At 31.6% G+C, this 14,916-nt stretch overlaps 2 protein-coding genes across 2 annotated transcripts; both read left to right on the forward strand.

Annotated features, from left to right (window-relative positions):
• The first annotated feature begins 74 nt into the window (after positions 1 to 74).
• Positions 75 to 5,266, forward strand: LOC148308542 (uncharacterized). The gene is made up of 4 exons (XM_088261539.1): positions 75 to 332; positions 622 to 1,337; positions 3,397 to 3,672; positions 4,542 to 5,266. Exons 1-4 carry the CDS (start codon positions 222 to 224, stop codon positions 4,870 to 4,872), a joined length of 1,434 nt encoding a protein of 477 aa, XP_088117665.1. The 5' UTR covers positions 75 to 221; the 3' UTR covers positions 4,873 to 5,266.
• A 275-nt stretch (positions 5,267 to 5,541) lies between these two features.
• On the forward strand, positions 5,542 to 11,690 carry LOC148308543 (pentatricopeptide repeat-containing protein 2, mitochondrial-like). The gene is made up of 9 exons (XM_088261543.1): positions 5,542 to 5,722; positions 5,813 to 6,038; positions 6,903 to 7,005; positions 8,037 to 8,231; positions 8,997 to 9,093; positions 9,443 to 9,534; positions 9,819 to 9,929; positions 11,266 to 11,373; positions 11,453 to 11,690. Exons 1-9 carry the CDS (start codon positions 5,632 to 5,634, stop codon positions 11,606 to 11,608), a joined length of 1,179 nt encoding a protein of 392 aa, XP_088117669.1. The 5' UTR covers positions 5,542 to 5,631; the 3' UTR covers positions 11,609 to 11,690.
• Positions 11,691 to 14,916: the final 3,226 nt, after the last annotated feature.

The following is a 14,916-nucleotide window of genomic DNA, read 5'->3' on the forward strand; positions in this document are numbered from 1 at the left end:
GGTACCTAGACAGTTTGCGATACCTGGAAATTTAAAAAAAAATTGTCTGTGGTCAACACAAACAACAAAAAGTTGTCAGTGAAAAGTCAGAATGACAATTCTGAAGTTTACTGTTTATTGATTGTTAATTTGCATTTAAAATGTATGAAAGCTCAATTTATACACAGGGTGGAATAATCGTATAGCGTCAAATTAAGATAAACATATGTGTATTTTTAAATATGTCTGAAATTTGTCGCGTGTGCCTAAATGTTGGAGATCACATTTCTTTATTTGATAAAGTGAATTCCATTCAGCTATCTGTAAAAATCATGGTTTGTACATCAATAAAGGTTAGTTTAAAATGTTTATATGTATAATATATATGTATGTATGTGTATATATATATATATATATATATATATATATATATATATATATATATATATATATGTATATGTATATGTATATATATATATATATAGATATATATATATATATATATATATATATATATATATATATATATATATATATATATATATATATATATATATATGTGTATGTATGTATATATATATATATATATATATATATATATATATATATTTACTATATTTACTGTACCAAATATCATTCCAGATCGTTGCAGAAGATAATCTCCCCTTGCAAATATGCAGATTGTGCTTGGTTCGTTTAGATACTTCTTACGATTTTAAAATTCAATGCGAAGATTCAGATTATAAACTGCGAAATAGTTTTTATAAAGAGGAGTTAAAATTCACTAACGATTTGCAATCAAATGATGAGGAATCGGAATGTACAGATTATAATTTCCCCATCAAAACTGAATTTGATGATAGTGGATATAACAATGAAACTCAAGTCTTGAATTGTGAATCAAAGGATGAAAAATATGAACTAAAAAAAGAGAAATGTGAACCAGAAGAAGAAAAATCTGAAAATACCAGTGTATCTTGCAGCAGTAAATTAAATAAAAGAAAGAAAAAAATTCGAAAGAAAACTAAGCCAACCAACTTTGAATCTGTTTTACCAGACGCTGAATCAAATGATGACAATTTTAAATGCAGCAAAGTTTCAAGTAACACCAAAGTTGGTAAAAGGAAAAAAGGTTCTCAGAGCACAAAGTCTTTAAAGAATGGGAAGCGTACAAGTTTATCATCTGACAATGATGACCAGAGTTTGTTCAGCTCTTCAGAATTTCATGCAGAGGCAGAGGATTTTCAAGAAGATAAAGAGGGCATTGAGAAAAATAATATGCCCGTTAAAAGTTGTAAGAAAAACAATAAGGCAGTGAAAGAACAGTGCTTTACTTGTGGTAAAATAATGTCTTCCAGGTAAGAAGCCCATAGAAAATATTAGGCTGAGGACTTATTTTTAGGTAGTTATTAACACTGAGCAAATTGCTTTGATCAGCATTGATTTACAATCACAATATTTATCATAAATCACATACTAGCTGAGCAAATAATAAGTTATAACTCATTAAATAAATAAAAAAAAATGCATATTAAGATTTTATACTTTGCTAGAAACAGATTTCCAATGCACCTCGATCCTTTAACACATTAGTTACGGCAATGTTTTGATAAAACTGTATCTTGAGGCGGGCGACATTAGACAGCTGTCCGGAAATATAAAATATGTCAGTGAACTTCATATTTTGAACTTGAGGTTGAACTCGAAAACAATACAAAAACGGTTAAATGGTCTCTAACGTCTCAAAATAAAATCATGTTAGTCCACAAATCACAAAAGTAAAAAAAATGTTAAAAACACTAATAAAATATTAGAAAATAACAACACAGTTTAACAACCGCCGAAAACTCAAAATCTGCAAATAAAAAATGATTTATGGGCTTTCCCCACACGCGTTTATTGCTTTGTAAGTACCAACTGCCGACTTAAAGTAAAGGACAATGATCTTTGTATTTTATTTCATTTTAGGACAAAGAAAAAAACGCACAGTCTGTATCCATTGTTTAAAGTTAATTTGTAACATTTCCTTCAAAACAGATTACGACCATTAGCTATGTTTTGAACCAGTAAATATCAGTATTATTTTTTTATATTACAACGACATCTATCCACTACACAACAAAAGCAAAAAGGCCAAGAGATTAGAAGTTTATGACGTGTTTTTTGTATACTAAATTGAAGGTAGCCGAAATGCACAAAAATGTGCACCCCGCCACCACACAAGGTTTCTGAAACGCACAAATATGTGCACACCGTACACAATGTGTTAATACAAATTTTTGGTAGAAAAAGCTCAAAATCTTGCTTGTGTAATACAATTTTGCCTTTATGCATATGTTATTATTTAATAATAAATAATAATAAAACCCTTATCTGCACCCCAATGGTCCATAGGGCACTGCGTCATATAAACGCAGTGTTATCTTGATCGTTTACACATGAAGGAAAGGTGATCAGCCCTCCGCTTCAGGTACCAGTCCAGGGTAATATTGAATAAATATGACAGTGAAAAGATCACTTATATTTATTTTACCCCCCTTGAGAATCGAACCCGGGACCTCCAGAACGGTAGCCGAACGTGCTGACCATTACACTACGGAGGCGGACATAATTTTACTCTGTTAAATATTTTTAAATTTTTATTTTAAACAAAAAATTGAACAAATGAGTGAAGAAAGAACGGAATAAAAGCAGAGGAAGACCAAAGAAAAATTGACATAATCAAGTATTTCAAATACTTGGACGTGTTCAGGTCAGGAGTCGGAATAATCACCGGGTATATATGAGGAGATGCATGAATGTGGAAGAGGCGAAGAATGTTTACAAAGACAGAGTGGTGTGGAGTTCTATTCTTTCTGCCTACCCTTGTAGTGAAGTGACGTGATGGTTAGTTAGTTAGTCAGTTAGTTAAGTAGAATGTGCAGGTGTCTAATGAAACCGGTCTGTGATTTTATATAATGCTTTAAATTTTCATTAAATGATCTGCTTATTTCGCTCACTCCTTTCAAGAACGTCATAAATCAATAAACTTGATTTTTCAGTAGAACGTTTTTAAGGTTTAAAAATATAATACAATGAATTAAAAATAAATATCAAGCCACTTATTGAACTTTTTACTGTGCAACAGATCTTTTTAGGTAAAACCTGAAGGTTTTTTCTACATTTGAAAAATATTAAGCATATTTAAAAAAATAATAAAACAATACCTTTTCTTCAAAATTCAAAAACAACACTTTCTGCCCTGTAGCGGGTAAATATTAAGTTAAAAATATGCCTCTTTTGCTAGAATATAGTACATTTTCTTAGCATTCCAAAAACATGCACAACTGAAAATTGAGGATTTTTGATTTATGACGTTTTTGAAAGGAGTGAGCGATATTTTTTTTATATTGTTCAAAAAAATATGTTTTATTTTAGGTTCCGCCTCAAGATGCACATGCGTATTCACACTGGTGAGAAACCTTTTAAATGCAGTCACTGCGACAAGTCCTTTTCCCTGTCGCAGAATCTAAAGGTCCATGAGAGAATTCACACGGGGGAGAAGCCCCTCTTATGTGGGACTTGCGGGAAGACCTTTGCACAATCCTCGGGGCTTGTAGCGCACCAGAGACTCCACACTGGAGAAACCCCCTACAGCTGTACATTATGCCCACTGAGCTTCCGCACATTCGGACATCTTCAATATCACATTAGGTGATTAACATTATTTAGTTACGGTATGATTGAGGTTCTAGTGGTGGGAGGATTTTGTGTAGTGAACAACATGCAAATATATTTTGTATATTTAAAGCATTGTTAACTTTGTGGTATGGTAATATAACACTCCTTATCATTCATCGTTCACTTTGCGTAAAACCACTTTAATAAGCACTTATTCGTGACTATCGGTTTCAGAATAATCATTCAATCATCAGGTCATTAAAATGATATAATTTAATAAGACCTTAATATTTTCATTTTAATACCTGATGATGGAATGATCCGAATACGGAATGAAATAGTCACAAATAAGCACTTATTACAATGTGAATGATGAATAATAAGGAAAGTGTAACAATCAAATAAATTCATGTCTCTTATAATTAGGGTAGCATTACTGATTTTGGGTAAACTGGTTTACAAATATGGTTTAATTCCATTACTGAATTACCACCTATGTTATTTGTATTAACCGGCAATCACAGTAAATTATTTTTCACTTTTTCAATTATTTTGCAATCAAATAATAGCAAAACAAATTATCACTGAGTGAAAAATTCACTGTGAAAGACCGTAAATACATACTACAAATAAATTATGAAAAAATATAGTCAGCATGGCTGACCAGATAAATAATATTTATTTATAAATTTTAATTTAATTTACTGATTGTAAGGTGGTAACATTTTTTTAATTTTTATTTGAAAAAGAAAAAAAAACATTTAAAAAAATCAGTAATTGTTTCAATCAAAAATTGTTAATCCTATAATTTTTCTTCAAAAAATAAAGATTAAAAAAAAAAAAAAATTAAAGCAGTTAACTCCATCTTTATTTTGTAAAACAAAGGTTATTTAAACTTTCAGGCAGCACACAGGCGAAAAGGACTTTGAGTGCCGTTTTTGTCAGAAAGCGTTCATCACCCGTAGCGATCTCACACAACACACCAAGACCCACACTGGTGAGCGTCCGTATGTGTGCTCCATCTGCGGACTCCGAATGTCTCGATCCAGTCACCTCACCCGACATATGATGACCCACTCCGGGGAGAAGCCACACCAATGCTCCGTGTGTGGGTCTGCATATGCGCAGAGAGGAGACCTGATCAGGCACAGCAAGAAACACAATAATATAAAGAATACATTCATATGTGATAGCAATATTGTCGCCAATATTTCTAACAATACTGTCACGTGATTTCTCTTATATTCATCTATACACAGGATGGGAATCAGAAACATAAGACTTGACACCTAGTATTATAATTTGGTACTAGATCCACTGACTGGTATGGATAATGGGAAAAAATTATAACCTTAATAATAGCTTTAATTTTTTATTTGCAGATATGCTTTATGCTAAAAATATAAGATTTGAAATATTTATCAAAAAAAAAATCTTATACAAGGGCTTGCTTATATAATGTTTAAAAAAACTCTTATTTAGGATAAATTATCTTTTATAATGAATGTATTTGTATGTGATTGTGATATTATATAAGCTAAATTTATTAAAAGTGTAAACATTTTTATGTTGTTATTTGACTCAATTTTTTTAAAAAGAAAATAAAGGAAGATTTTATTAGAACATATTCAATGGTTATTCCTTTATTTCAATACCTACATATATCTGCTGTGGAAATTAAAAAGGTTGTATAAATGAGTCAGCCACATATTATTTAAATCAGGGCATGTTTATGCGATTTCCCGATTATTGATCATTAAAAAATCTTAGTTACGTATTTATTAGGCTTATGTAGCTATCATTGATTTTTATGATGATTTTTCGCTCTCTGGCACCTACCCAGCATTATTCCAATTTTGTCTGTGGATAAATCTTTGACAGACCAGACATTAATCTATGCCATTTTCTCTCGCCGTATATTTCCGTCATAACCTATATACATTATAAATCTTGCTCTTTTCTTTAAAAAAAGTCCATATATTCAGCCAAAAAATGAATAATTTTGGGAATGCATATAAATTTGCTTTTATTCACTTAAATTCACATGCATTAAAACAATGTGTTTTAACTTCAAACTGCCGGGGTGAGAAATAACTTATTTCAATTATTATAAATCCCAAGTAGTAAATGAAACGATTTTTAAAAAAATATATATTTTTTATTCCTGTTCCAGCCGCGTCTTTGTACGCTGCAAATGCATTAGGCATTGATAAATACATCGTTTCAAGGGAGAAAGTTGCAGCGCAAATGTACGGTTTAACAGACAAATTTCGTACAAAGATGCAAACTTTCGTCGGCGGCGGCGACTCTAAAAATATGATTTTCACTGAGGATCTGAAGAGCATGGTTCACATAACCGACGCAACTGACATAGAATTATTAAGTAGCATGGTTCTGAAGTAAGTGTCATCTATACATATAAATAAAAAAGTTTTATTAACACAAGGTCAGGGCATTTATAGGGCCTGCACCTAGCATTGGATAATTTATATTTTGTATGTTAAAAGGATTTTTAACTTTATGGTATGGTAATATAACACTCTCCTTATCATTCATCTTTCACTTTGTGCAATACCTTGTGAAAAACTCTACCAGTTCCGTAATAGACATTCCATCATCAGTCTACAGTCAACCTGATGATGGAATGGTTAATCCAGAGCCATGAGTAAGAGGAGTGTTGGACAATTTAAGTTATTAATTTACACAGCGTGTAATGTACACCTTACCTTGCCTGTGATTGTATATTAATTTTTACTTTGACTTTTATTCCTTCTCTTAATTATAATAAGATATATTTATTTGCTAAAAACATTAAAAAACCATCTGGCAACGCTCACGGAACAAGCATAGGTCCATTCTTGTTGGGAGCCCAAAAGCTAGCCAGAGAACATTTAGCTTTGAGCTCCTCACGCTTGCACAGTGCAAGTATGCAAGAGTAAGATGCGAATATAGTGTCGCGGTTCCGGTACACTCTTCACATGCTGTTTATACGCGATTTGTTTCCGATATTCACAAAATGCCTCCGATGTACCCGATAAATTCTGATTAATATTAACATTATTTTTAAAATCAATGCGTAAATATGTTATGGAGGAATACCTAAAATCTTAGCCTTGTATTTATTATATTTATAGAGATATTGATGGTTATTAGAAGCAATGTGTACAAGGTTCACAACACCGGGAAGGGAGGGTCAATAAAGTTCTAGAAAATTTCAAACTAATCTTTCCAAACTTTAATTTGTACAATTTGATGTATTTCAGATTCAATAAACAAAACAAAGATTTGCGGTTTGGAAGTTTTGTATTTGGGCCTGTCGTCATGCGAATGTTTCACCACTTGGATAAGCCAGAAGATGCTCTGAAGGTAATTGAGATCACTAATGTCAATATTTTTCCCGGTTGGAGTGGGCTTCCAACATTACTGCGACCTATAAAGATGTATTTTGACAGATTCCCAATTTAGCTTTCTAGCACTAGGTCTTTTATAGATCTGGCTACTGAGTAGGAGAAGAATGCTCTCGCTTTCTTGAGTTTGATGAAGTGCCTTCCGAAGAAACGGTTACTTGTGTGATATAGTAAAATATCCACATATGATGCATATAGGCATCTCATTTTCCTCAATGCAGGACCTTCGCCTTGTTTCTACAAAAATAAGGGTTTTTTTGAAACCCTTAGTTGATTGTTATGTCATCAAATTGGAAAGAAAACTTTCTTGAGTACCAAGATAGTAATCACTTCACGTTGACCGGGTATTCTTTGCCTAAGATTTTGCTTTTACATTCAACGTCTTTAATCTGAGTACACTACGAGCAGTATATTTGGGATTCCCTTTTGTTTTTACTTCTACCATCACGCCTTTTTACTGCAGGGTTATGCAGAAAGAATGGAACGCCGCATCTGTCTGTCCCGAACACTTCTAGCTTCCTCTACATCCATACGTCTAGTTAAATATGTCCTCTGGTTATGTAGACTTTTCACATTACCAGATTTTAGGTTCTAATTGGTTTGATCGTACCAAGTCTTTCTTGGCCGTCTTTTTTCGGTTCTCCCATTTGAATTTACCAAATACACTCTCTTAGTCATCATCTCGCTCCACAGTCCAAACCACCTTAAAGAACCTATCTTAATCATTTCAATTGTCGTCTTACAAACTCAGCCTTAATCTCCTTTATGTGTTCCAATCTTACTTTTTAATCCTGTCTTCCACACATTATTTCTCCTGTATAATATTATATGTATACTCGAGATAGATGATGTGACACATCTTTTCACATTAATAGTCATGCTTTTCCCACTAGCCCTAGCTCCATCGGACGCAAGAGATTTTTAAAAAAATTGACATATTGGTGTTTTAAAAATATTTATGTTTTAATTTTCTATTACTTATCTGTGTAGATCTTTGAGCATCCTGAAACTGAAGGCTTTTTTGACCAACTAATGTCGTATCACATACTAATGGACCTTCTTTACAAACACGCAATGTATAAAGATGTACTGAGGGTGTTTGAGCATGCGGTTTCTAAGCAGGCTAATATGACAAAATATCCCAAGCATCTTGTGGTGCTGGCTGTAGCTACTTGCTACAAACAGGTATGTAAAAACTACATCAATCATTTTTGTCAAGCAAAATGCTAATGAAGTAATTTAGGACTTGAAATGGGCTGCAGTAAACCGGAATGCCATTTCCATTGGTTGGATTCGGGAACATAGCTCCGGAATAAGAACTAATGTGGTCTATGCGCTAGTTAGATCAAAGGTTCTCCTAACCAGGGTTTCGTTAAAGTGTTCTTCTCAGGGGCCTGCAGATGCTCCAGAAAATAAGAAAAAAAATAATGGAATATATATATAAAACAATGCCTTTTTTATTAAACTATTAAAAATATAAATATGACATCAAGTTGAGTTATTTTATAGTTTATAATATTTCTTCTTAATGAGTTGAACCGAACCATATTTTTTTCTACAAACTAAAAATATCAAGATATAATTTTTATTTATTTAAAGACTTAACATAATTTAAAAGTTGACCAGTTCAAAATTTTAAAAAATCAATAAAAAATTTAAAAAAACTAACCTAATAAAAAAATAAAACAAATCTATAACTATAATCATACGAATAAAAGATAAAATTTGGTCATTAATCAGAGTTTCCAATAAAAAGCATCAAGAGGTAACTGGCGAGCTCAGTTAGGTTGTTTATCTTATGTAACGCAAATAAGTTTAAACACGCTATCAGTGCTCGGGTTGGCGCGCCAATGCTATGCTACGATATGAATAGGCGCATTAGCGCCATCCGTGAACATTAGCGGTTAATGAGTTGTCTCTTTTTTTTACTTTTATGTATTTTTATTTCAGAATACACCAGACAGTTTCATATATGCAAAGAAGCTCTGGTCTAATTTATCGGAAGTAGGTCACATCCCTATGAGAAGAGCCGTCACATTCTTTGCTGGTAATGTCTAGATTTTTTTCTTTTCATTCCAAATAACATCAATTCATCCATTCCAGTTCACGTGAATTTTGTTCAGCACGAAACACCCGCAGAGAATCATAATGTTATTTGTTGGCTTAATCCATTAAGTGGTTTACTTAATTATAATTTAACCACCAAGCCGAAATTGTCCATTCCAAAAATATATTTTGTATAGAAGTATATTGTTTATAGAAATCTATATACTTACATTAAAAATGTATTTACTCATTTGGCCTTCGAAAATTGAATTATATAATACACGAATATAAAGTAAGATTCCACTGTATATAACATGACTCACATTTTACAAATTTATATTTATCTGTAGGTCTCGCATTGAATCAAGGAGCTCCCCATGTCTCTGTTGAAGTGTTATCAAATTTGAGGAGTCAAACATATGTTACCATGAGAAGCTTGAAGGTAATAATATTTTAAAATAATACTTGCAAGAAATAATGTATAAAATTCTGATTTTTCAATGCCATGTTGACATGTTGATCATTAAAAATTAAGCACTTGTATTAGACCACTAATTGAGCTTTATTTCACATGACTGTTTGGAAAACATCTGTAGTTTTATTTCACATGACTAGTTTGGAAAACATGTGTAGTTTTGGAAACTAGTCGTGTGAAATAAAACTCAATTAGTGGTCTTGTACAAGTGTTTAATTTTTAAAATGTTATTTTTCAATCTGTATTTGTAGGTTGCTGCTCTCGCTGATTTGAACAGGCCAGACGATGCTCTCCCAATATTGCGATCTGTATTAGATTATGATAGCTCTGAGAATTTTAAAAACACATTTACAAAAGATTCGGTATGTACTAATGGCATTTTTATATAGTAGTCCCACAATAGTCATGTCTCTTTTGCTGAGGATAACAATTCCATCGTCAAAGATATCCAAAGGGATTCCAACAGGGTTGTATGGATAAACTTTCAACAATTGAATGAAAACACAACTTGAACAAGTGTTACAATTAGTGATATGAAATGGATGCTAATAGTAGATTTGAATGCCAAAAACATCACATTAGTAAACACTTAAAACTGCATATGTATGTATCGCATATAATAATTATGCAGAACGTGATATTACAATGTGTAATTTTTTTTCTCAAGACTCATTAGCAGTGCTCATCGACTAAGTCTATTTTCTAGTAGCAGTTCTCCTTTTCCAGTTTTTAATTAATAGTTTGTATTATTTGTCCTGCGATCCCTTTTCTAATGTCTTTCCCCCAAGCTCCTTCATTAAGTGCAGCCATCTGTATCCTATCAAATATGTATATTCCGCTTCTAAATCCAAGAATCTAGAGTGCAGGACTGATCGCCTTATTTTCACATGTAACTAACTAATCATTAGCAGGGGTAGGCAGAGAGAATAGCCATACCACTCTGTCTTTGCAAACATTCTTGGCCTCTTCCACATTCATGCATCTCCTCATACATATCCGTAGACCATTTAGATTCCTGACCCGACCCCTTTCAAGTATTTGACATACCTGATCATGCCAAGTTTTCATCAGTCTTTCTCTGTTCCTTTTTCCAACTACATTCGTCTCATAAATTTGTTTTACTGTTCTTTCCTCACTAACTAGTTCCACATGTCTAAACCATCTCAACACACCTTTCTTAATTTTATCAATAATGCTTATCTCAGCCTTGCATTCATTCCTTATTTCACTATTTAAACATCTCGGTAGTGTAATGGCAAAGAGGTATATCTGTCAAATTCATTTTCATTCTCTAAGTTTGTTCCACAAAACGTCTAAAATAGTGTATTCTATAATCTGGCAAAAGGATATAGCTGTTGTTGCAATACTTATTTAGTTTTATTAAGATATGTACATACAAAAATACATAAAACAAATGAATTATTTAATTTCACAAGTTTGGTTTTGCTCTCCTGTAAAATTTGGTCTGAGACAGATATACCCCTTTGCCTTTACACTACCGATCTATCATACATCGTTTTTCCGCACATTCTAATAGGATTGCATTTTGACTGGATTCAATCTACTTTCATCCTTTTTTTGCCAACTCCATGCTTCATATTTAATTAACACATTATCAAATGTACATAATTCCATTTTATATAAATACTCAAATTGGGAGGACTATCAACTTATTACATGTTTTTTCTTCTTCTTTAGATTGACCGGCTAAGGGCATCAGTTGAAAAGAGCAGTAATTCAGACTTAAAACGTGAATTTACCCAGATCTTGAAAGGGCTCGAGGACAGGGGTTTGGTGGATAATAAGGTTTTTACTTGTATTTTATTTGTGACATATCTATTATATTTACGGTTCAATGAGTTAATTGACTTGTTTATGATTTCAGACTATTGATGACCTCTTGTGTAGTGAAATTCAACAGTCTATTAATGTACAACAGCCTCATGATAACCGACTTCATTCTTCTTTTCAAAATAATTCCAACACGTTCAATCGGCGGCAGTACCCTCCCCGGCAGGGACTTGCAGACAATTTATATTAATTAAAATATGAATAGTGTTTAATTTTATGTAATGTCGTTATATTTTAGAATTTAACAAATATAGAAACTCAAATATCCTCAATAAGTTTTTTTATTTTATTTTGATACTTCTTCTTCTTCTTCTTTTTGTAGATCCTAGGGATCTGTTTGTGCCTTCGCATGTCGCTCTTGGGATGTTGACTCCGAGCTATCTTTCCATCTTTTCGGAGGTCTGCCTGGGGGTCTGCGTCCTTCAGGGTTGCCTTGAAGGGCGATACGTGGAAGTCTGTCTTCTGACATTCTGATTATATGTTCCTTCCAGTATCGCCTTCGTTGTCGTCCTCACCTCACGATATCCTCCGTCTTACACATGCTCCAGATGATGGTATTTCTTACTCGGTCTCGCAATGTGTTTCCGGTTATGGATCGGAGAGTCTTCATCGCGGAGGTTCGAAGTCGAGATTTTGTTCTGGAAGTATCTGCTCTTGCCTCAATCCAATAAGTGGCTATTGGTCGAACACATGTTTTGTATATTTTCATTTTACTTTCTATTCTCATGTGTTTGTTCCTCCACACCGAGTTTCTGAGGCATCCTGATATAACTGCAGCCTTGTTTATTTGTTTCTGAGTATCACCATAGCTATTTTTCGATACTTTCGATTTTGACACTTACGATAATAAAATACAATCCCAACAAATAAGAATGGAAATTTAATTAAATGCTATGTGGATTTTGTTTTGGTTATTTAAAAATTATTATACCCAAATACTAGATTTGTTTCCACAAAGGAAATCTAACTATAGGCTACACATCACAGTGTATTGGAAACTACTGGAACAGTGCATGGAAAATTATGAAATAAAACAATGCAGTGTTGTTAAAATTATACCTTTATTAATTTGTGGCAAGACAATGTCGATTTTATATTATTCTAAATCACAGATAATGAAATATTCAAGCAAAAATAAATGCATAAAATACAAACTTACTGACGCTACATTTATCTCGCAATCCATTCACACAAATACATATTGTTTGTGAGATCAGAATCTGTTTATATTATTTTTTTATTTAAAATTTAAAGATAATGAATCCAAACACTTTTATAAACTGGAATTTATTTATATATTAATAATCCAAATGTGCTATAATGACTTACCTTGCTGGTTCGCACATTCTGTTCTTAACCATAATTTGTTTTAAAATATTTGTTTATAATATTTCAGTGCCAACTATATGACAAATGCAACGCTTTGTCAACTACGGTTACTATCGTAATGGTGTTATTATAAAGTGAATGATTATTTTATGCTAAGATTAATCGCTCAAGATCTATCAGGTTCACAAGATACTGTCTGACGCATGCCAGGGCTTGTGTTTAGTAAAGAAGGCACTGGCTACTCAGATTTTTTTTAAAGCACCATCTTTATAATTTTAATTTGTTTTGAATCACATTAAATATAAAAATTTCAATAAGTTGAAGAATGTTTACTTATTTACAAAAATCTGGTAAGACATTACTGTTTTAAAAAATAATATATATATATATTTACAGTAACAATGATTTTAGGAACAGAATGAACACTAGCTTTCCATGTATGTATAATATTGGATGTTCATGGCACTTATATAATATACAATATAAATTACAATTATCTCAGTAAAACCCATAAATTATTTCTAAGAATTTTATAAAATATAATATGTATATTTTATTAACATGGCACAAGGCGGCTTTTAATAATTTACTTTCCGTGATTTAATTTAATAAAATACAAATACATATGTAAAAACATGGTTAAAATATATTACATAAAATAAAGATAAATAATACACACATATGTAAAAATTTTATATATCAAAATTTATGTTTACTTTCGATTTATTTATATTTCTATTTTAAAATAACTCTTAATCTATTTTTCAAGTGCTTGTGCGACTAATATAAAATTTATTTAACGAATCCTGTTCACATTTAAATTCATATATAGCATGTTGCACCCATAAATACAATAGAATTCTAAGTATTGGGAACAGATTTTGTTTAAATTGAAGTTACCCCACAAATGGATTTAAAAGTGACTATGAAAATCTTGTCTTTGACTTTGGAGTCATACTACAAATTAGGTTTTAATTACACTTTTGACAAGGTAGTTTTTCCCAAAAATATTGGTTCCACCATAAATAATATGAAAATATTTATTTCAATCTTTGTACCCATAAAACAAATCACTCACTCCTTTCAAGAACGTCATAAATCAAAAATTGTCAATTTTCAGTTGGGCATGTTTTCGGAATGCCCATAAAATGTACTATATCCCAGCAAAAGCGGCATATTTTTAACTTAATATTTACCCGCTACAGGCCAGAAAGTGTTGTTTTTGCATTTGGAAGAAAAGGTATTGTTTATTTTTTTTTTTAAATTTACTAAATATTTTTCAAATGGAGAAAAACCCTACAGGTTTACCTAAAAAGATCTGTTGCACAGTAAAAAGTTCAATAAGTGGCTTGATATTTATTTATAATACATTGTATTATATTTTTAAACTTTAAAAATGTTCTCCTGAAAAAACAAGTTTTTTGATTTTTGACGTTCTTGAAAGGAGTGAGTGAAATGTCAGCATGAGGCACTAAAAAGTTCACCCCACAATGTAGTAGATTTTGAGATTTTCATTATTTCTTAAGATGTAATCTCTGACTCCAACAATTTTATTTTGTCTATTTAAATCTTATCTATTTAAATCTCATAAAAATTGACATTTGGTTGTGGTAGTTTTGAGATATATAAAAGAACTATAATAAAAATAAAGTACATTATCAATACTAAAAGCAAACATTTAAATGCTAAACTTATTCAGCTTTATACGAAAGTGCCTAGCGACATTGGTAGACTGCCATCTATGTAGAAAATATTAATAATTGTCAACTGGTGAAGGGTTTTTATACAACTTTTCTGTCATTTTAATTACATTTCAGATTTATTTACTTTTTTATACCAGTTTTTCAAGAAAAGATAGTTGCTATCACAATAGTAATTTCTCCTGTAAATATGTCAGCCAAAAATTATTACATAACTTGTCCCCTTGTGTTTATGCCAAGTTTTGTGTATTAACATATAAAAATATTTGCTTAACAGTTAGAAAGACTTTTCACGAAAATAACTGCATTTAAAAATTCTACATATCCAATCTAAGTAAAATCAATATAGCTCTATTTTTACTTCATATGAAAATATTGTTCGATGTTTGCGTAATCACAAGTAACTTTTTTATATAAAAATAATTGTTGGAATAATCATAATCAAAGTCGGATCTATTAATATAAAGAT

Source organism: Brachycentrus maculatus, unplaced genomic scaffold (assembly GCF_059751285.1).
Source record: "Brachycentrus maculatus isolate JH-2025_06_01 unplaced genomic scaffold, ASM5975128v1 h1tg000157l, whole genome shotgun sequence".
Taxonomy (NCBI): Eukaryota; Metazoa; Arthropoda; class Insecta; order Trichoptera; family Brachycentridae; genus Brachycentrus; species Brachycentrus maculatus.